Source organism: Poromitra crassiceps, assembly GCF_964638095.1.
Source record: "Poromitra crassiceps genome assembly, chromosome: 18".
In the NCBI taxonomy this organism is placed as follows: domain Eukaryota; kingdom Metazoa; phylum Chordata; class Actinopteri; order Beryciformes; family Melamphaidae; genus Poromitra; species Poromitra crassiceps.
In genome coordinates, this window is record NC_139636.1 from 11163446 (window position 1) to 11186083 (window position 22638).

At 44.0% G+C, this 22638-nt stretch overlaps 2 protein-coding genes across 3 annotated transcripts; both read left to right on the forward strand.

Moving 5' to 3' along the window:
* The first annotated feature begins 4195 nt into the window (after positions 1-4195).
* LOC310792674 (transmembrane protein 263-B-like) lies at positions 4196-7899 on the forward strand. Of its 2 annotated transcripts, none has more exons than XM_083654394.1 (3): positions 4196-4356; positions 6862-7009; positions 7629-7899. In XM_083654394.1, exons 1-3 carry the CDS (start codon positions 4351-4353, stop codon positions 7895-7897), a joined length of 423 nt encoding a protein of 140 aa, XP_083510520.1. In that variant the 5' UTR covers positions 4196-4350; the 3' UTR covers positions 7898-7899. The 2 variants fall into 2 exon arrangements, with proteins under 2 accessions (XP_083510520.1, XP_083510521.1); XM_083654395.1 differs by having other exon boundaries at positions 6880-7009.
* A 4192-nt stretch (positions 7900-12091) lies between these two features.
* Positions 12092-22390, forward strand: mat2b (methionine adenosyltransferase 2 non-catalytic beta subunit methionine). The gene is made up of 7 exons (XM_083655123.1): positions 12092-12237; positions 14078-14278; positions 16798-16912; positions 18287-18439; positions 19712-19908; positions 21049-21162; positions 21575-22390. Exons 1-7 carry the CDS (start codon positions 12175-12177, stop codon positions 21746-21748), a joined length of 1017 nt encoding a protein of 338 aa, XP_083511249.1. The 5' UTR covers positions 12092-12174; the 3' UTR covers positions 21749-22390.
* Positions 22391-22638: the final 248 nt, after the last annotated feature.

The window sequence follows — 22638 nt, forward strand, 5'->3', positions numbered from 1 at the left end:
TATTTCAGATGTGTCTATTTGTACCCGGGTACAAATACAACTGCCCGAGTGATATCACTTCCGTCACAAATCGTGACTGACAGACAACAGGATCCGGAACCCACTTACTCAATTTTATATTAGATGGAAAAATGAATGGCGGATGAATTCCCTTGGTACGTATGCTGAACGCGGAAGAGGGTGTGACTTTGGCACTCTAGTAGCAGACCCAGCAAACGTCATTGGCTCCATGGTAGCTGTGGGTGAGCTGTTAGGGCTCTGGCAGCCCACAGTTGTCATGCAGTGGCCCCAAAAGGGCAGCCCATGGGCTGTCCCCTTAATAGCCATTGTGAGGGCCATCCCATCTGAATGCAGTCCAGTAGCTACTCACTTTACGGAAGCTGGCCACAATGTATCCACGTGAAGATATGTTGGACTGGAGAAGGTGGAGCGACCACGCAGGGGAGGAGACAGGAGTCACTTTTGCAGGTCAATGTGTAGAGCTGGGGGGATTCTGCTGGGTGGGAGGGAGGGGGGATGCTCTGGGGAAGGGGGGGGGGGGGGCGGTTGGGACTGGGTGGGATCTATTTGTATGTAAGACTATTTGTATCTTTCTTTTGTACTAATTGAAAATAAAAAAGTTCACAAAAAACGATGGGCAAATGCAAGTCCACACGCACGTCTACACGCAAAACACAAGAGTTTTTAAAACTTTCCACCCTGCAAGGCATTTTCCAATAGCTCAGTCTTCAGTGACGTAAAGGTTTCCGTGTGGACGGGAGGCCAAAACACAGAGAAAACACTGCGGCCGCTAACTTGACAGCGGTGGCGCATGGCGTAAAACACATGGAGGTAACGCATTTGGAGGCATGTCGGAGTCTATTTTCCTAATTTAACGGTGCCAATTCTCCCATTTGCGCCCAAATGGAAAACGCATTTTACGTTTTATGTATTTTTTCAGCCTTTATGGGACTCTACGGAGCCAGCCCAATTTCATTGGGGTCTTGAAGAAGCCCTTTATAGGGAGAAATTGTGTCAACTGAAAGCAACCTAAGTTTATAATTTATTATCATATCAGATGCCAGTGATTGTTTTATTAAGGATAGTACTTCCTGGAACTCACACATGTGACTGGCCTACCGCCAATCCTGTCATAGCACCCATTGTGCGTGACTGAAAATAGCCCGTCCTTCACATGCGCGTGCACCCACACATTCGCAAGTAGCTCTTCCTGTTTCCATGTCCTCTCTCTCAAAGTCAAAGTTCTTGACTATCAGGAAAGAAAATCTCTTTTCTTTGAGCTTTCGTCTCGAGGCAGTTTAGAGGGCCATCACATTGGGTGTGATATGGGTGTGATAGGTAAGTAAAGTTGTGGATATTGTGAATGTGTATTATATCATAGCGAGCAGGCAGGCTATGAGGACAGGGAGGTCCGGACCTCCCCTAATATTTCAGAGAAAAAAATAAAAAGCAAGTGGTGACATGAAAGAGAATATACTGAATAATGACATCACAACAGTATAATCCTAATGTTGATTTAGAATGATATATTCCTCTAAATATGGCTAAGAAAGGTTAAAAAAAAAAAAAATTTAATTTAAAATGATATATTACTCTAAATATGGCTAAAAAAGGGGGAAAAAAAACCTAAAATCTTTCTCGGGCGCCGCCGAATCCGCCTCCCCTTGCTGGACCTCCCCTATTTCGAAACCCTGGATACGGGCCTGCGAGCAGGTGTTAATGATGAGAAAAGAATAGTTTGAAATGGAGCGCTGGGAGATGAGATTCTTCTCCCATCTATGGGTTGGGGGGTCTGGGGTTGGTGGTGCAGCCTGGGCCCCTCCTCTGCCTCCTCCCAGGCTCTAATTGGCCTGGCATCAGAGACCCAATCAGGGCAGGTTTTGGTTTTGGGTCATTCTCGAAGCTTGAAATGGATCTAAACTATACATTTTTGTAATCACTTTTGTGGTTTTATAATTATTAACTGACATTCACCCTTTCAGGGGGGGCACCCAGCACAGCAATGCATGCACTGCATACTGTACTAGTGCATTATACTGTCTTTTGTTTATTACAACAAAACAAAACAAAATATATTATCATAATCATCAGTATGGAAGCTGGGGCTCTGTGTCTCTGTCTGTCTGTCCCACTGATGACATCATCATCAGTGATGTCATAAACCACTGTGACATCATCAGTGATGTCATAAATTCACATCACTGAAGATGTCATCAGTAGCTTCCTCATCTTTCAACTTCCTTATCGCAAGAGAGCTGCTTCAACTCCCGACGTGTCCCATTTTTAACCGTAACCCAAACCATAATCCTAATCTTTTTAGTTGCCTAAAAATAACCAATGTTGTTTTTTATTTGCGTGACGTTTTCAAATTAAAGGTACATTTGGTTGCAAATGGATGTTGAGATTCAACAATTTTAGAGCTGTTATTGTGGAACTACAATGTTCTGTGTACCAACGTTGCTATTTCACAATTATTTTGGAGATTGTGTTGCTGACTTAGTCCCTGTCTTGACGGGTTGTTAGAAAGCTACCAAGGAAAGTCTGGATGCCACAGGCAACACCCACGTTCTGTAACCCGGTCTTAATACAGTTCGTTCAATTGCATCGATGACCTTCAGGTCATGCGAGAGCTTGCAGCTGTCAACACTCTTTTCACGGCACTCAGCCATGCAGCCTATTCCTGGATGCTATTTCTCTAGCCAGGTTGGAATGATTCATGGATACATCGTCTGATGCACTTGACGCATCATTAATGTAACCTGGGGTTATTTGGGGTTTAGAAGCAATGTCGTGACCAAATCAAAGCCTGAAACACACTGAAATTGGCAGAAATTGCATTTTAGATAAATTTCAGCTATATTTTGTAAGGCACACCCCCATTCAACAACCACAGCCAAATGTGTGATTTTGATTGACGTGTGCAGCTGCAGCATGCACATTGACCAGATAAGGAGATCAATTCCACCCAGATGCACCACAGACAGGAAGTCATTGCTGCCTGTGGCCATCAAACTCTCCCACTCCTCCTTCAGAGTGTCTGCTGTGAGGGAGCTAGGAGTTATTTCATCTGTCTGCATATTTTACTGTGTAGACCTACATCTTAACTGTGCAATACTGCAATTTCTGCAATACGTCACTTTGCAATAATTATTCAATACTGCAATTTGTGCAAGAATCCAATGTGCAATGTCCAATCATCAACACTGCTCTATATGTGCAATTTACTAAGTGCAACTTACTTATTGCATAGAATAAGTATTCACACTGCTGTATAAATTATAGTACATTATTTACATATCTTACATATTTCTTACTTTCTTGTTCTATTGCACTGTTGATACATTATTCTATTATACATATTTTTTATTTTACTATTATTTAATTTGTTATTTTTAAAGAAGTGAATCTGTGGGTGACCCAACAGAGCCACATTTTTTTAATTAGATAATTATAAGGATGTGTAAATGAGCAAAAATGGCTCATTAGTAGCCAAAATGACTCAACACAGATTCAGCACCATGGAGAGCTCCAGAGTGGAGGAGCCCACAGGTGCTCCAGATTAGAGGAGCCCATAGGTGAGCGCAGTTTGAGTCAGCTAGTGAACTCTGGAGCAGCACACAGGTGAGCTGAGTTGTAATCAGCCACTGAAGAGGACACTAAACCCTTCTGGGGAGAGAGAGGAGAGGCTGCATGCCAACTCTGTGAGCAAGATCTGACTAAATGCCCAGTCACACAGGGACGGGTATTCCGCTAGTTATACAAAGAACACAAATCAATGTTTTTTTAAAGCTTTATTTAGCCTATTTATTTTAATTTTTATGGTTTTAATGTAGGCTACTGTTTGGTTTCATTTTCAAATACTATAAATAAAGGTTTTGGCAACATTTTGATTTATGAATATGACATTTTGTTAAAATAATTATAAAATGTATTATATATAATTATTTAAGTTTAATTGTTATTGCTGTATGTGTAGAAGTGAGTTTGTCACGTGGTAAATGTGATGAGAATCATGAATGTGAGGGAAAATGCGAGAAAGATCCACAAGTCACCGTCATCGCACTGCGAGACTACTCTCTGCTTGACTCTACAGTGTGACTGTGTTGACACCGTGTGGTGGAGCGCCGCCATTACAGCTACAAGCACAGTAAACACACCACGACGTCACTTCCGCTCCCAGCTTGACAGCAAAACAGCAGAAACGGAGCGATAAAAGACATCAAGAGCTGCGTCCTGACAATAACTAGCTGCTGCTTCAAGCGCTAAGTATTCTTATATATTTTAACGTCACTCAGAAGTGGAGGGCAATTTGCGGATATTTGCCACCGAAGAGATTGTAGAGAGAAAACAATGAAGGTGAGTTGTTTTGGTCTGTCGTGACGATAGCAGAAAGTCATTAGCTGTGTTATAATAACAGGCCTATAATAGCGGGCCTACTATGATATTCACAACAGCGTGTAACGTTAATTGACCGAACGCTGAAGTAAAAAGTTATCCTGATAGCACCAAAAGGAGGCTGTTGGATTTATCTCAAGTAAAATGCTTCCCAGATTAGGTCCTGTCTATCTGTTTTGTGTCAACAAAGTCAAACAACATTAACATACTCACACATCTAAATCCACTGGTTCTATTTATTAACGTTACTGTAAAGTACGTGCTGCCTAAACAACAAACAAGACATAAACTTACACACAACATAAATAATATAGGCATATATCTATATATACACACATCTCGATATAGCTTTCTGTTATCTGATCAGTCTATTGGCTGACAGCAATGATTATGATACCAGTTAGCAATAATGCATGCAAGTAAAATTGCATTCTAAAATCAAATGATGTATGGAAATGAGGTTGAGAGAAAACGAGACAATAATTGGAATACACACTTGCAACCTTTGGGTTAAACACTTATAACATTGAAAAGGATCTACGCCTGTGTAATAATAAAGGAACGGCTGTATATAATTAAGAAATATGAGTGCATGGATTATGTGATGAATCAGCAGTCTACATCAAATAAAAATGCATCTCCATCATATTAATAGTTTTGTACCAACTTTTTGTTTGTTTGTTTGTGAGTGTGTGTGTGTGTGTGTGTGTGTCATCAATGCTGTAGTATAGTGTGAGTAGAAATAGGCCTATAGGCCTATGTTACTTGATTAATTGGTATTTATATGAGTTGCAGCATTTTAGGTGGTGCTCCCCCACTTGAGTTGACAAAAACACATATACTGTGAAGAGGTAAATAATAAACAAAGTCATACGTTATTACATTATGGGCAAAAACGTGATTATGTTCAGGTTTTATTACGATATTGGATTTTTATTATCGTATGGGCTTCATTGCATTTGATCTTTTTCTATGCACATTTTAATCAATTTCCTTAATCGATCATCAGTCATGTTAACGATCAATTTATCGATTAATCATCATGTGAAAAAACTGCTTTTGACATAGAAAATACATATGCAGATTTTTACACCTGTCTTTAGGCCTACTCAACAAGTTAATCAACCAAGGAAACTCATGCTGTATTTCAACATTGTATCACAATGTTTACAGTGAATACTGTTGTCTTTTTGTGTGTAATTCTACTACATGGACATTTTGCCTGCTTGCTTGGCTTTCTTCTTCCTCTGTATAAGTGGTGAAAGGTAAATTGTAAAGCATTTGATTTACCACCACAACACTGATGACATCATCAGTGATGTCACAATGCACAATTGCTCAAGTGATATCACTGATCTGATGACATCAACATGAGTGTGTGTGTGTGTGTGTGTGTGTGTGTGTGTGTGTGTGTGTGTGTGTGTGTGTGTGTGTTTTCCCAGGATGGCGAGGGCATGTCCCTCCTTTCCCAGGATGGCTCTTTAGGCTATACACGGGGGCATAATTCAAAATACTGTCATAAATTCAATTCAGTTTTTGAGATACAATTCTGAGATTTTGCAAACTTCAACTACTGTGACAGCAAAATATTTTCTTTCTTTTTTCCGTGAAGAATCAAGCTTTATTTAGCAAGACTTTGCAGTAGCTGTTTACAGTACCATTTACAGTAGAACATTTTGATGCACTGTGGGCTAAATTTTGTATAATTCGAAAATCTCTGAAAGTTTTGTGTAGGACAGTCTAACGATGGAGATGCTGAAGGTTGGTGTCGTTTGAAGAAAAAATGTGGGAGGCGTAGGGTTTAATTAGTTTGACAGTTTTTGCAGTTGGACAGTTTGGACTTCATAATTGGCCATAGGTTGCAGTGTACAAAGGTTTCTCCTCACTTGGGCCCACATTTCGGTGAAAGTTGCAAAGCCGTAGCATGTATGCTTGATTTGTTATGAATTTTCAAAGTTTTAGACTTTAGACCAGGGATGCTCAACTTGCTTTGCCCGGGGGCCACTTTCGTGAAATGATAGGAGGCCAGGGGCCAGTTAATAAACAAACAATATACATTTTTCTGTAGCGGATTGTAGGTTTTTGGGGTGTCAGCCGGAGTTTAGTCTGACAATGTTGTGCACACCGGATAGTTAGTTAGGTTAAGTACATATATAAGTGCCTGGGTAGCGAGCAGACGGCGGTATTTGACAATTTAGCAGCTAAATCATAGATTATGGAAAGATATTCCATATTCCAGACTGAAATGCTATAACAGAAGTGGAGTATTGGCCAGAATGACATGAACATTTGGACACTTATTCAGCGGGTATCATGCATGTTGCGTTCAGGTGCACTGTTAGTGGCCGCTGGCCCGGCCACTAATTACAGACCGTTATTACATTATGGTCAGTTGTTACATTTTGGGCCTGTAACATTAGGTCTGTGCCATGAGGATGCTGAAGAAGCCCTTCTCATTCATTGCAGTCTGTAATTTTCCTTCAGGTGCCCACTTCAGAGCAGGAGGTGGGGGAGGAGAGCAGTTTGTCTCCTGTCGACTCCCACAACCACAAACAGGAGGAGGAGGGGGAGCAGGAGGAGGTTCCCCCCTACCTCAGAGAGGAGCCCCCACAGGGTAAGGAGGAATAGGGACGGGCGAGAGTACTCATTCATAACGTTACTATTCAAGTAACGTTTCTACCGTTCAGGTACTCGCACTTGAACCCGCAAACGAGACGGACGCACGCTTCCATAACGCAGCCCCATTGAAACTACTCATTCAAAACTTTGCACTGGTTTACTAGGCTACTTCACTCAAATGTCGTTTCCCATAACGTTAGTTATGTTAATCACTTTTTGGCAGACAATTACTTTGGCGATCACTTTTTAGCAGCTAACCTTAATTACTTGTTTGTCACTTTTTGCCAGAACACCGGACGTTGTAATTCAAAGATCATAAAAGTGGTCCTCGTTTGTGAAGATTATTTTGCTGAACACAAACTTTGCTGTTTCATAAACTTTTGTTAACCACAAACCTTATTTCATGCATTAAACCGTACAAAAATACCATTGCCTTTTCCCCCTATGAACCAGCAGCGCAGGGTAAGCCTACAAAAATACCCTCTGCGGTACTCTGTTATCAGTGACACTATTCTCTCTCTCTCTCTCTCTCTCTCTCTCTCTCTCTCTCTCTCTCTCTCTCTCTCTCTCTTTCTCTCTCCTCTCTCTCTCTCTCTCTCTCTCTCTCCCTTCAGACTCAGATAAGGACCACCCCAGGCCAGAGGGCGGAGTTATGTGGAGAATGGGCGGTGGCCTGTTCAGCATGACACGCAGCGTTGTCGGGGCGACGCTGGGGGGCGTGGCCTGGGCCGTGACCAGCGTGCCCTCAGCCGGTGTAGGATTGGTCAAAGGGAGCGTTTCCGTGGTAACAGGAGGCGTCTCTGTGGTAACAGGAGGCGTGGGGGCAATGGGCTCAGCGGTAGCCAGCAAAGTCACACCCAAGAAGAAGGACAAGGCGGACTGATAGTGTGTGTGTGTGTGTGTGTGTGTGTGTGTGTGTGTGTGTGGGTGGGGGGGGTGTAATAGGGGTTGCAGAGACTAGTCGATGAATTAGTCGACATTACTACCACAAGTCAACGCCTACCGGGCAGAAATGGGGACTTGGACTTGCGACTTGGACTCGAGTCGCTCGCACACACGGTGACCTGAGATTTGACTTGAGACTCGTCCTCAAAAGATTTGAGACTCAACTCAGACCCGAGATTTTGGACTCGTGAACAATCTTTCTTCTTCTTCTTTGTGCATTTTAAGGAAATGTCTGCTAATAATAATGTCAACTGATCAATGCTGATAGTGTATGCTAATAAAGGAGTGAGGATAATACAGTACATGCTTTCAATTCCTTAGTTTTAGCTATGCAGTGTTCTAAGCAGACCAGATGGCATGCAGCAGCCAGCAGATACAAATAGAATGCTCATCATCCGTCTTTGGACTTGCCCAAAGACTTGAGACTTGACTTGGACTTGCCCCTCAAAGACTTGAGACTTGACTTGGAGTTGCCCCTCAAAGACTTGAGACTTGACTTGGACTTGCCCCTCAAAGACTTGACTTGGACTTGCCCCTCAAAGACTCGAGACTTGACAAAAATGACTTGTGAGCATCTCTGCCACTGGGAGACGTCGAATAGTCAGGTGGTTTGAGACTTGCACCGTCCTGGGCAGCAGCAGCCAGTCAGAGCTGCTCTTCTCATCGTGTGTCTTTTTCACTCTTTTCTATATTGATTTACTTGATTTGTCTAGATCTATGGTTAATAAGTAGTATTAAGTAGTATGCTACGTTATTTGGCTTAGAACAACGTGGCGTGGCGCATTCTTTTGACTTTTTCTCGCTATCGGAGTACTTTCGTCGTGCGAGCAGAGCCATTGTTTACTACATCAGCTGAGATGATCCTTTGAGACCTGACATCCCAAAGGAGCAGAGGAGGAAATACGTACGGGAGCTGCAGAGCCGGGAGGAGTAGGGGGTTTCTGAGCAGAAAATGTGTTGGGCCACAGCTATGCCATTTTACCTGTGATCGCACTGAATCTTTCAGGAAGTGTAGAGAGCACCCCCTGCAGGTGACCTAACGGAGCCGGATTTTTGAATTAGGTAATAGACCCTTCTCACGGGGGCCATTTTGTGTCGAAAAGGCAGGGTAAACACAGGTGCAAGTAAAACACTAATGAGGGTTTCCAACTTCCATGATTGGAATTTGGAAACCCTCATTAGTGTTTTGCTTGCACCTGTCTTTATTCTCCCTTTTCGACACAAAATGGCCCCCGTGAAAAGGGTCTATTGGAGGCCGACTAAATGAGTCAACACAGGTTCAGCACCATGGAGAGCTCAGTTCGTTAGCGATGGACGGAGCACAACTGAGTGGAGGAGCACAGCCAAGCGGAGTTGGAATCAGCCAGGGAAGTGGACTATAAAAACCCTCTGGGGGGGGGCGGGAGAGAGAGGAGAGGCTGCTGCATGCCAACTCTGTGAGCAAGGCCTGACTAATTGGCATTGTGTGCGCCTCCAACAGGTATCACAGCCCCCAGACATCAAACTGTTACTTAGCAGTATAAGTCTCCTCTGAGAGTTTTCCCAAGCCATTATGATTGTTGTCATCAACTCAGTGACCGAGACTACAGACACTGCACCACGTGACGATTGGTTGACGTCACGTCGACTTTATTGATAGAAAGGTCGACTTGAAAAAATCAGAAGTCGTGCAACCCCTAGTGTGACTAACCAATAGAAAAATACCTCAATAGAATTGAATGGGATTTCCATCAAAGGACTCTGGAGAAGTGTTGCCCCAAGCCCACCGGATCTAACCGCCTCAGTTCAAAATCAATATTTTTTGTTGAAGAAGACTGTTGTAATTTATCATTAGAAAATCATTAGAATTGTTGGGCTTTCATCTGCTTTGGGCTCACATGGTATGTCGCCTCAATCTTGGTTTGGGTAATGACCGAAATTGTCCCTGTTGGAATCAAGAGTGAGTGAAGCTCTGCTCTATGTGCTGGAAAATAATTAGTGCTGGTCAGTTCAAGTTTAGTTTCATTTTACTTTTGTACTTGTGGAAAATTATCCTAGGGCCATATCTTGTGCCCAAGTCTTGTGCAAGGGCAAATCTTTGCTAGTTTCTAGCACTCATCTCCTTTTTTTTCTTTTAATTACCACTGGGTCAGTACATCAAAGGGTGTGTTTCAGCGACAGTAGCTAGTAGTAGTAATTAAAAGAACAAAGGGAAGATTTTGAGTGCTAGAAGCTAGCAAAGATTTGCCCTTGCACTAAGACATGTAAGACAAGGCCCCTAAAGTTTATAACACTTTTCTTTTTCACTGTCCACAACTTTCACGTCTTGTTTATCTGTATCTAAATTATGCCTCTCTTTATTCCAATGATGTACATAGCTAGCTGTATGTGCCTACATATGCAGTAGGTAGAGATTCTAGTTAACACTGAGTTTTCCAGAGTATTGATTGAAACGGTTTGTGTTTTGCAATCAACTGAACCAAGTCAGTGAATTACAGACAATTTTCAGCACTGTGTAGCCTCTTGTCAGAATGTCGGGAAAAAATGTCTGTAGCTACGGCAACAATTTCTGTACTGGTATTTAACAGAAAAAAAATGCTTATTTTTGTGAAACTTATGTACTTCAGCTGAAAATGTCAACGCATCAATCACTTCAACGTATGGAGCAATTCTGTGTGGAACTGACTACTGTCAGTATGGGACACAAAACTGTATGGCTGTGCTTTCAAGTTGCACCATTTTTGCCCCTCAACAAAATGGAAGGACATTTGAGGCCACCTTAAAAATGGCCTGGAATGGGGCCTGTGACATCAAGAGAAAGCAAGGGATCTCTGTTCTCCTAGTGTTTTTAGCCTACAGTTCACATGTCTGTTATTGTGTCATAGTATAAAGACAAAACTTTAGTTTACCAATTTGTTTGCTTGCATTTGTTTATATTTTTCTAGGCTACCTGGACTGTTGCTGTGAATCTACATTTCCCTGTGAATAATATACCGGTATAAAGAGAAAGTCCTACATACATACAGTACACTGCATGCCTCTGTGATGGTGTTTTTCCCTACACAACCTTCTCTCTGTTTAAATATGTGATCTCTTACGAATCCACTTCAGTTTGATGCTTTCCTGTTTGTATTGGTTTTTGTCTCAGAATGTGTTTGCCTAACCCTTTCTTACTCTGTCTCTCTCTCTCTCTGTCAATCTCTTCCTCTCGCTCTCTGTCTCTATCTGATAGTTTGGAACTTGTTCTTGGAGAGTCTGTGAAATTGAAACTTTCAGACTAAGCAGTTTCTTGTGTAAAATAGAATTATTTTTGCAAAATGGATGATGGGGCTGTCTTCTATCAAGTAAAAACGGCTGTATTTTCTGTCCTGTGTGGGGTTGTTTTTGTGTGTGTGGGGGGGGGGGGATTAGAAGCGTTGAATGAAAGCTGTAGTAGGGCACTGTGACTGTCTGAATGGAGCAATATACGATTCCAGCCCAGATTTTGCAGTAGCCTATGTGTGTGTGTGTACACCCATTTCATACAACCTGGGTGGGAGGGTCGGCCATGATTTTCCAAGACCACTTTAGCATCCTGGCAGTGTGTAGGTCCTGAAGGGATGGCAGGCTACATCCGACCACCTTTTCAGTGTGGCGCATGCGAGCCCTTGAGGGCAGCATACCAGACGGTGATGGAGGTGAGGATGGACTCGACCATGGAGGTGTAGATCTACCAATGCTGCTTGTTTTGTCACATTGTTAGGTTTTATTATCCATCAAGAAACATGGCAAACGGATGTTTATCTGCAATGCTTTAATTTTTTGAAGGTCCTGACCGGAAGCAGTGTTTGTCATTGTGGGTAGCTTGTAGCTTGACGGAGGGGAGTCTGGTTTCTCTCCTCTTCTCTCAGCTCGGCCGTCTCCAGACAGAAGATGCCTGGCTTTGAACACGCAGACTGCGAGGTGACACAAGAGATGAAAGATATAGCTTGGATTCTCTCATGATGTAACTTACAGCATGTAACGTTAAATATCTGCTGTCTGTCTAACGGTTAGCTAGCAGCTAATTTGTGCGTGTGCGTGCGTGCGCGCGCGCGTGCTCACCGCGACGCTTCTCAACGCGGCAGGCAACAGCTGATGACGTGAGTGCGGAAGTGGGGTGTGGAGAGAAAAACAGTAGTTTGACAGGAGGAAGGAAAGAAGCGTTAGTGAAACATTCATAGAAAAGGTTTAGGTAGCTGTGTTAACAGAGGAGATATGAACCGTTTGGACAAGCAGCTGAGGATTGACTTCAGCCCAGGCCACGTGCAGCTGCTGGAGGTAACGTTAGAACGGTTAGAACTTAACGCTAGAAAACGAAAGAAAATGTATAATTTACCACAGGCAGGCACTGTTGGTTATACTCACTGTAGTGCTTCTACTATAAGCCACGCAGTGTGTTGGTTATGCTGTAGTGTTTCTATAAGCCAGGCAGTGTGTTGGTTATACTGTAGTGTTTCTATAAGCCAGGCAGTGTGTTGGTTATACTGTAGTGTTTCTGTTGTCAGTATATAAATGGGAGCTAGGGCTCTGTCAGTCCCACTGATGACATCATCAGTTATGTCATAAATGCCACTGTGACATCATCAGTGATGTCATAAACCACTGATGACATCAGTCTAACTGTTATAGTCTGACTGTAGCGTTTCCATGGTTACACAGCCAGGCAGTGTTGGTTATACTCAGAGTGTTTATAAGCCAGCCAATGTCTGTTATAGTCTGACTGTAGCAATAAAACTAAAAGCTGTGACTACTATCACATCACATTCTTTGGCAGCAAATATCAAATATCTAACAAGTGGATCACAAAGGCCCTGGCACATTTAACGACTTGACTCAACTGTAAGATAAAATAAATATAACAATAAACCCTTCAAAAACAAAAGTTTGAAATCTTTTGTTTGGTTGATCATATCTCTGGCCTTCCCCTGTGATGTCACCCTCTATAGGGTACAATAGGTGGTGACACCACAGAGGAAAGAGACCAGCCAATAAGAGAAGGCCAGTTCAGTAGTCTATTTTTCACCACTACTGTAGGTGTCAGCCTTCACCTAATATTTGGGTTTGGGTGCAGTTACACTTTAACTTACAAATGGCAGAAACACTGCAGGCCAGTCCAACCTTTAAGTGAAACAGCCTTGACGATGTTTGCCCCATTGTCTGTTGTGATACGTCTGTCAGTCTCCGATAAGGCCTAAGTGCCTCCTCCAGCCCTGCTGCCCCTGGCTGACCGGTATCAGCCGATATTGCTTCCAGCGATCGTTGATCGGCCCCCAAAGATCCTGGAGTCTCATTGATCAAACTGCGTATGATCCCTTCCCTACTAAGGATGAACTAAAAGAACGACTAACCTATCCAGTGACTGCGTGCACACCTGCATGCACTTTCCCTGTTCAATTTAGAATCAGGCTCATTTATATGCATCATGTGGTAATTAGCATTGACCATTTATGGTTGGTTTGGGACGGATCCGCATGTGGAATATCCCAGTTGGACTGTGATTGATAACGGGGTAATTGCCTGTGTAGGTACGGATTGGATTCGGCTCGCCCTACCAGAAGTGCTCGGCTCGGGGTCCACAATGGGGTCTAAGTAACCCATGGGTCTAATCCTAACCCAAACCCTAACTCTGATTCATATTTTTAATGTCTATCATGTCTGATAACATCAGTAGCTTAGTGTTAGCTTGTTAGCTAATCTAAAGCGGTCGGCCATTTTGCCCACGTCAATCCCACCACGTGCCCGACCGACGTACAGCCAATCAAATGCCTACCCGAGCTATTTCTGAAGGCGAGCTAGATCTGCACCGACACCTGCAGCTGGTGTGGACACTTGTCCCCCGAAACGTGCTTAAGCAAGGGTCAGAATTGACTTAAATTATTGACCTAAGTTGTCTTGTTTATTTTATTGTGTAATTCTTTTCTTTCTGTTTTACATCACACTTGTGCGCTGAATACCTTTGCAAGGCGACACTACATTGTGAAACACACATTGTATCACATAGAGTCTACGTGATACAATATGTGTTTCACAATGTGACTGTGTTTGGTGTGTGTGTGTGTGTGTGTGTGTGTGTGTGTGTGTGTGTGTTTGTGTTTGTGTGTGTGTTTGTGTGTGTCAGTCTCAGGAGGATGTGTGTATGCCCAGTGGTAAGGTCCTGGTTACCGGGGCGACGGGGCTCCTGGGCCGGGCGGTCTACAAAGAGTTCCAGAGGAGCGGCTGGTCCATTCTGGGTACCGGGTACCGCCGAGCCAGGCCATGCCTCCTGCGCTGTGACCTCACCGACGAGGACGCCGTCAAGGCGCTAGTGCATGACTACAAGGTGGGTCTTATCGTTAACAGTTAAGCTAACGTTACACCTGCTAACTAGTGTTAGCGTGGGCAATGCTGCTAACACACCAGCCGGGTAGATACAACAACATACCTGGATTTGTCTGAAATGTTTCTAATGAAGAGAGAGGCTACTCAGGCTAGCTGACGTTTTTTTTCCCACAGGGTGTCGCAAATGAGCTCAGCTGACATTGTTAAATTTACCTGACTTTCTTTCTGTGGATTGTAGGGGTGTCACGATACACTCAGTTCACGATACGATACGTATCACGATACTGGGTTCACGATAACGATACGATACGATACGATTTTAACAATATTTTTTTAAACTTGAATAATGACAATATATGACTGGAAAAGTAGTATTTTATTTGAAATGCACAAATACAAAACATGCTGTTGTGGGAAATTGTTATTACAATAACAACTAGAAAAAACATGAGATTGGAGATAAGGCTTATCTTGAAATAGAATGAGTTACACCGTCACTTAGATTTACTTTGAATAAAAGGTTTCTCAGCAGTATAAATTCTCATTATGCATCTTCAGTTTTTCTTCAAACTCAAACAACAAGACTTTTCTTAATCTATTTTTTATGCATCTTCAGTTTTTCCTGTCAAGTAAACAGTTTTGCCAGAAACTCAATTGAATGGTTTCTCTCCTGTATAACTTCTCATGTGTCTCTTCAGAGACTTGTTCAACTGAACTACTTTCCACACATTGAACTTCAACAAACAAAGACGTTTCTTAGTCTATTTAAAAAAAAAAAAAAAAAAAAAAAAAAAAAAGTTTTTTCTTTTTTTTTGCGATATGAGATTTCATCTCAACGATACATATCGTGACGTTTTACTATCGCGAAATTTCGTGGGACGATATATTGTGACACCCCTAGTGGATTGATATGACTGGACATGACCTCTGGTCTGATATAACTAGCAGCGGAATGCCGTGATTGACCAATCAGAATCAAGGAGTATTCAACAAGGCCATTAATGTGGTCTAATACACCTGGTGTAGGACTACAAGGTGGGTGGCTAACGCACTGGTTCTCAACTGGTCTAGCCTCATGACCCATATTTTTCCTTATGCTGCCTACACACTAGAGGATTTTCAAATCTTAACCGATTTTAAAAACATGAGAGACCACAGACAAAAGCATTAATTGACTAATGCCTCCCACACACTAGAGGATAAAAGGCCCGATTTAATGCCCGATTCCCCTCGGGGGGGGCGTGGCCCGATTCGAGGCTAGTCTCAACCGATTTTTTGTCAAAATAATTGTCAAGTGTCTGGTGTCAATAAATTATTGATTGAATCGGAGCCTGCCCGATCTCGAATCGGGCATATCAAACATGTTTGATATTTACGATGGCTGTCTCCCGACGGAACCCTCAATAGCCAATGAGAGCGAGCAGAACGGGATGCGTCGACGTGTCATACCCGGATGTTAATGCAGCGCTCACAAACGAGCAACAGCAGAGCCATGTAGCTCCTCTCCCCAGCATCCTCACAGCAGCTTAAAACAGGGTGGACAGCGGCGGAGGGCTCTCCAAACATGTGCCGAGCGGAGCGGTTTGTTTGCTTCAAGCGAGCGGATATGCTGTAATATGAGCTCTCAGGACGTTGTTTTAGCTCATTTTGCGAGGGTGTCTGCCTGCTTGAAGTGGACCCGCCGCTCGGTGCATGTTTAGAGAGCTATCTGCTGTTGTCTGTGGGGGAAAATTGCGGTTTTGTGGGATATAAACAGCCTACAGTCTAGTTGCTGGAATCGCTTTGAGTCTGTACTTCAAACGGCTGGTGTGTGGTCTCGCAGTCTGGCCGAATCGTCTAGTGTGTGCGTTCAGGCGATTTTAATGTTAAAATCTGATGAAATTGTCCTTATGTCTGTGGTCTCTCATGTTTTTAAAATCGGTTAAGATTTTCGAAAATCCTCTAGTGTGTAGGCAGCATAAGTTGCGACCAAATTTTAAATGTTTTAAGGCCTATGCTTTTTAAACAAGTTTAAACTGGTGATGCTCATCAGGTTTCAAGAATCTAAATTGAACGGTATGAAATATGAAATAAAAAGGCAGAATTTGCTTGAATTAAATAAAATGGCAGACTTATCTTGAATTACAGCTTACAGGTATGTATATGCTTATATAAGTTAAACTGGCGATGCTCTTTTCAGAATGGTCTAGGTCTCTAGTTGGTGGTTTTAAAGTTTCATGAGGCTTTGATTATCCTAGAGGTCACACAATAGGTCATTTTATAGAGTGTGAAAAATGGTCTCACTACTAGGGATGTCACGATACCTGTCTTGGTATCTTTGAACTTGGGAATTTGGGAGCTGGGATTGTTAAAGAGCATTAATTTGTATTTTTCATATCTCTCTCTCTCTCTCTCTGTCTCTGTGTCTCTCTCTCTCTCTCTCTCTGTGTCTCTCTCTCTCTCTCTCTCTCTCTGTCTGTGTCTCTCTCTCTCTCTCTCTCTCTCTGTCTCTCTCTCTCTCTCTCTGTGTCTCTCTTTCAGCCTAATGTGATCATCCATTGTGCAGCAGAGAGGAGGCCTGATGTGGTCGAGCGACACAGAGAGGCAGCTGTCAATCTCAACGTGCACGCCACAGCCACGCTGGCTAAGGAGGCAGGTTAGTCATGGTGCACGCCGCAGGTTAGTCATGGTGCACGCCACAGCCACGCTGGCTAAGGAGGCAGGTTAGTCATGGTGCACGCCACAGCCACGCTGGCTAAGGAGGCAGGTTAGTCATGGTGCACGCCACAGCCACGCTGGCTAAGGAGGCAGGTTAGTCATGGTGCACGCCACAGCCACGCTGGCTAAGGAGGCAGGTTAGTCATGGTGCACGCCACAGCCACGCTGGCTAAGGAGGCAGGTTAGTCATGGTGCACGCCACAGCCACGCTGGCTAAGGAGGCAGGTTAGTCATGGTGCACGCCACAGCCACGCTGGCTAAGGAGGCAGGTTAGTCATGGTGCACGCCACAGCCACGCTGGCTAAGGAGGCAGGTTAGTCATGGTGCACGCCACAGCCACGCTGGCTAAGGAGGCAGGTTAGTCATGGTGCACGCCACAGCCACGCTGGCTAAGGAGGCAGGTTAGTCATGGTGCACGCCACAGCCACGCTGGCTAAGGAGGCAGGTTAGTCATGGTGCACGCCACAGCCACGCTGGCTAAGGAGGCAGGTTAGTCATGGTGCACGCCACAGCCACGCTGGCTAAGGAGGCAGGTTAGTCATGGTGCACGCCACAGCCACGCTGGCTAAGGAGGCAGGTTAGTCATGGTGCACGCCACAGCCACGCTGGCTAAGGAGGCAGGTTAGTCATGGTGCACGCCACAGCCACGCTGGCTAAGGAGGCAGGTTAGTCATGGTGCACGCCACAGCCACGCTGGCTAAGGAGGCAGGTTAGTCATGGTGCACGCCACAGCCACGCTGGCTAGGGAGGCAGGTTAGTCATGGTGCACGCCACAGCCACGCTGGCTAAGGAGGCAGGTTAGTCATGGTGCACGCCACAGCCACGCTGGCTAAGGAGGCAGGTTAGTCATGGTGCACGCCACAGCCACGCTGGCTAAGGAGGCAGGTTAGTCATGCTCTCTCTCTCGCTGTCTCACTGTCTCTCTCTCTCCATCTGTCTGTCTCTCTCTCTCGGTCTCTCGCTGTGTGTGTGTGTGTCTCTATCTTGCTGTCTCTCTCTGTGTGTGTGTGTGTGTGTGTGTGTTGTATGTGTAGCTGTGTTAGGTGTGTATCTCCTCTACATCTGTACTGTCTGTGTGTGCGTACGTGCGTGTGTGTGTATTGTATGTGTAGCTGTGTTAGGTGTGTATCTCCTCTACATCTGTACTGTCTGTGCGTGTGTGTGTGTGTGTGTGTGTGTGTGTGTGTGTGTGTAGCTTGTTAGGTGTGTATCTCCTCCACATCAGTACTGACTATGTGTTTGGTGTGTGTGTGTGTGTGTGTGTGTGTGTGTGTGTGTGTGTGTGTGTGTGTGTGTGTGTGTGTGTGTGTAGCTGTGTTAGGGGTGTGTTTCCTCTACATCAGTACAGACTATGTGTTTGATGGGAGGAATCCTCCGTACGGAGAAGACGACTCTCCAAACCCTCTGAACCTGTACGGCCGCAGCAAACTGGAGGGAGAGAGAGAGACACTACGCCACTGCCCAGGTACCTGTCTGTCTGTCTGTCTACCTACCTACCTGTCTGTCTGTCTGTCTGTCTGTCTGTCTACCTACCTGTCTGTCTGTCTGTCTGTCTACCTACCTGTCTGTCTGTCTGTCTGTCTGTCTGTCTGTCTGTCTACCTACCTGTCTGTCTGTCTGTCTACCTACCTGTCTGTCTGTCTGTCTGTCTGTCTACCTACCTGTCTGTCTGTCTGTCTGTCTGTCTACCTACCTGTCTGTCTGTCTGTCTGTCTGTCTACCTACCTGTCTGTCTGTCTGTCTGTCTGTCTGTCTGTCTGTCTACCTACCTGTCTGTCTGTCTGTCTACCTACCTGTCTGTCTGTCTGTCTGTCTGTCTGGCCAAGTAGCTGTAAATGGTGAAATGGTAAATGGACTGCATTTATATAGCGCTTTTATCCAAAGCGCTTTACAATGTGCCTACATTCACCCATTCACACACCAATGGTGGCAAGCTGCTACGGACACTTCGACATGCAGAGCGGAGGAGCCGGGGATCGAACCACCAATCTCTTTTATCCAAAGCGATCAGTGGTCATCCCACTCTACCTCCTGAGCCACAGCCACCCCCAGCTGTCTGTCTGTCTGTATGTCTGTCTGTCTGAGCATCCTTGAAGGCACCCCTAGCTGCTTCCATATCCAAATGACATAAAATACATAATTTGGATGCAGAAGCAGCCAGCAAGTGAACCTGGAGCTCCCACTACAGACAACTTTAACCAACTTCATCTTGCTCATGTCAATTAATTCAACTAATTCATGTTAATTCAGTTAATATGTTCCCCAATGCGTGTGTTCATGAATTCTCTACTTAAAACAAACAAACAAACAAACTGTTGTGTTCAGTCACGTGCTGCCACCCTGTCCAACTAACCTTAGTCTGTGTTCAGGCATTCATTCCAGTGTTAATTTCGTCAACGGAAACTATGACGAAAAATGTTCGTCAACTACCGTACCTATTTTCACTGATGAAAACTAGACGTTAGCTAAATAAAAAACAAAGTTGTGATGACAAAAACTGAGGGAATCTATTGACATTTTCGTCAACGAATAAAAACTAGATGAAAATGTTTAGGGAGGGATGAATTGGGAGGTGATGCAATCAGAAGAGAAGAAGAAGAAGTAAACAGTTCCATCTGTCTCTTTTGCACATTCAAACCTTAGTACCATTCCATAAATAAAGATTAATAGGTCTTTCCAATGAGTTTGGAAATTCTAGAGAAACATTTTGTGTGTGTGTGTTGTGTACACACTGTAGGAGCGGTCATACTGCGTGTGCCTGTGCTGTACGGTGAAGTGGAGACTGTGTCGGAGAGTGCAGTGACGGCGCTGTGGCCTCAAGTCCAGGAGGGGGCGACAGAGAGCTGCACTCTGGACCACTGTCTGCACAGATTCCCCACCGACGTCCGAGATGTCGCTACAGTCTGCCGCAAGCTAGCCGAGAGAGGGATACAGGTACCTGTCTGTCTGTGTATGTGTCTGTCTGTCTGTGCCTGTCTGTGTGTCTGTCTGTCTGTCTCTCTGTCTGCCGCAAGCTAGCGGAGAGAGGGATACAGGTACCTGTCTGTCTGTGTATGTGTCTGTGTGTGTGTGTGTGTGTGTGTGTGTGTGTGTGTGTGTCTGTCTGTGTCTGTCTGTATGTCTGTCTGTCTCTCTGTGTGTCTGTCTGTCTGTCTCTCTGTCTGCCGCAAGCTAGCCGAGAGAGGGATACAGGTACCTGTCTGTCTGTCTGTCTGTGTTTCTGTGTGTGTCTGTTTGTCTGTCTGTCTCTCTGTCTGCCTGTGTGTGTGTGTGTGTGTGTGTGTGTGTGTGTGTGTCTGTCTGTCTGTCTGTCTGTCTGTCTGTATGTCTGTCTGTCTGTCTGTCTGTCTCTGTCTGTCTGTCTCTGTGTCTGTCTGTCTGTCTCTGTGTCTGTCTGTCTGTCTGTCTGTCTGTCTGTCTGTCTGTGTGTGTGTGTGTGTGTGTGTGTGTGTGTGTGTGTGTGTGTGTGTGTGTGTGTGTCTGCCTGCCTGCCGCCAGCTAGCCGAGAGAGGGATACAGGTATGTCTGTCTGTCTGTCAAGGGAGCATTAAGCTCTTGGCTGGAAACCTTCCCTTTCCAGGAAGGATTTTCCAATCCACACACAATTTGATGTTAATGTCTTAAAGCTTATATAGTTATCTACCATGATGTTAGGCCTGACGATGTGGTTGAAATCAAAGTCATGGTAATCATAAGGATTCTTCTCGACCTCAATATATATCACGATATGCAAAATCATGTTACATAATCAAATGAGTGTTCATCTCATTGACCTGAATGGTAATGTTAGGTGTGATGTCAAACAAAACTGACATTTTCAAATAATATTCCTAGCATCCCTCATTTTATGAGTTTTTAAGTAACATTTCCTTTGTCATCATCAATTTAGAGAGCAGAAATGTGTCACGATATTAAAATATCATTGCGATATGATTCTGTCTGAAAGACGATAAATGATCATATTGAATTATCGCCCAGCCCTACATGATGTTCAGTGCTGCTTGTACTTTGACATATTTTTCTTAATTCTGTTGTTTCTGTCTGCCTTTCTCTCCCTTTCCTTCTCTCTTCCAGGATCAGTCCATCCGTGGAATCTTCCATTACTCTGCAAAAGAACGGATGACCAAATATGAAATGGCTGTCGCAATCGCTCAGGCCTTCAATCTGCCCTCCTCGCACCTCATACCTGTAAATACTGATACTCCTCCTAACTACATAATGAATGCATATGAATGTACTGTATTGTACATTACCCGACTATGCATTACCGACCAGCTATGTGGTCAATGTAGAAATAACTCACCAGAATTCCCACACTAGAGTTCAGCAGTCACACAAATACAAAAGCAACAAATACAAAAAGCCACAACACAAATACAAAAAGTCACAACACAAATGCAAAATGCACATTTTTGGCTTGTGTATTTGTGTTTTATGTTAATGAACTTGGGTTTTTCAAATTTGCAAAGCATTTTGGATATGCAGTTTGTTCGACACCTCTCAGCCACCGTACTAAACACCTCTCTCCTCTCCCCTCCTTTCCTCTCCTCCTCCCTTCCTTTCCTCTCCTCCCTTCCTTTCATCTCCTCCTCTCCTCTAGTTAACGGAGCAGCCCTGCAGCTCAGCGGCTCGCCCGGTCGACAGTCAGCTGATGTGTTCCCGGCTGGAGCTGCTGGGTCTCAGTGTGGAGCCTCGTCTCTTCAAATCCGCCATCACAGACTGTCTGTGGCCTTTTCTGCCTGACAAACGATGGAGACAGACAGTCTTCCACTGACTGACACACTGACAGACAGACAGACAGGCAGACTGACAGACAGACAGGCAGACTGAAAGACAGGCAGACCGACAGTCTTCCACTGACAGACAGTTAGACAGACCAACAGACAGAGACTGACTGAACGCTTTCTACTACGAAAACACCAAAAAGAACACACACACACACACCAGTGCACATTACTGCATCTGCTGTATTTCCTGGTTCACTACTAGAACCCGTGTCTGTAGTGTTTAGTGTAATGTAGTTTATACTAATATAACCTGCCCTCCACACACCTCATACTACAGTACCATTCTACAATACAATATATACACATGTCCTTGAATGACCATATACATATACATGTATGTACCGTATATACTGCAGATTACAATATATACTGTAACTGTATATGCTGACGTAAAACACCAGAGGTCAGAGACTACTGTATTTAGTTCAACATAGCAGTTAGTGAAACAAAGCAGGGACTAGTCCCTATGACACCAAAAGAGAATATAGTCATATAGTGCATTCCGTTGTATTCTACTCTGGTTCTACAGTATTTTTGTGTTGGCTATTTGTCTGATCCACTGTTATTCACACTGGAGTGAAGAGTTATGTTGTTCATTTGTCTTAAATTGCATTAAATTCAGTTTAATACCTGGCAACCTGAAATAGTGTTTCCTGTTCACATTCAACACCTTACGTGTCACACCATAGACTGTAAGAAGAAAGAAAAAAAGATGGACGTAGTAAATGTCACGCACAGGTTTCTGGAGGATCGTTTTGACGGTTCACGAGTGTATTGAAATTTGTTTGAGCTGGAGAAGCCAGAACGAAGCCAGGGTTTTCCTGTGATCGATTACCTGCATTTTCAGGAGAGGCTAATATATATATATACTGTATAT

Bases quoted from the DNA above. Each gene is read 5' to 3' on its own strand.
- LOC310792674 (XM_083654394.1), top strand. The intron at 7,010-7,628 runs GTAAGGAGGAAT...CTCTCCCTTCAG, and splicing joins CAGAGAGGAGCCCCCACAGG to ACTCAGATAAGGACCACCCC.
- mat2b (XM_083655123.1), top strand. From the start codon at position 12,175: ATGAACCGTTTGGACAAGCAGCTGAGGATTGACTTCAGCCCAGGCCAC. The intron at 12,238-14,077 runs GTAACGTTAGAA...TGTGTGTGTCAG, and splicing joins GCCACGTGCAGCTGCTGGAG to TCTCAGGAGGATGTGTGTAT. The intron at 21,163-21,574 runs GTAAATACTGAT...CCTCTCCTCTAG, and splicing joins CCTCCTCGCACCTCATACCT to TTAACGGAGCAGCCCTGCAG.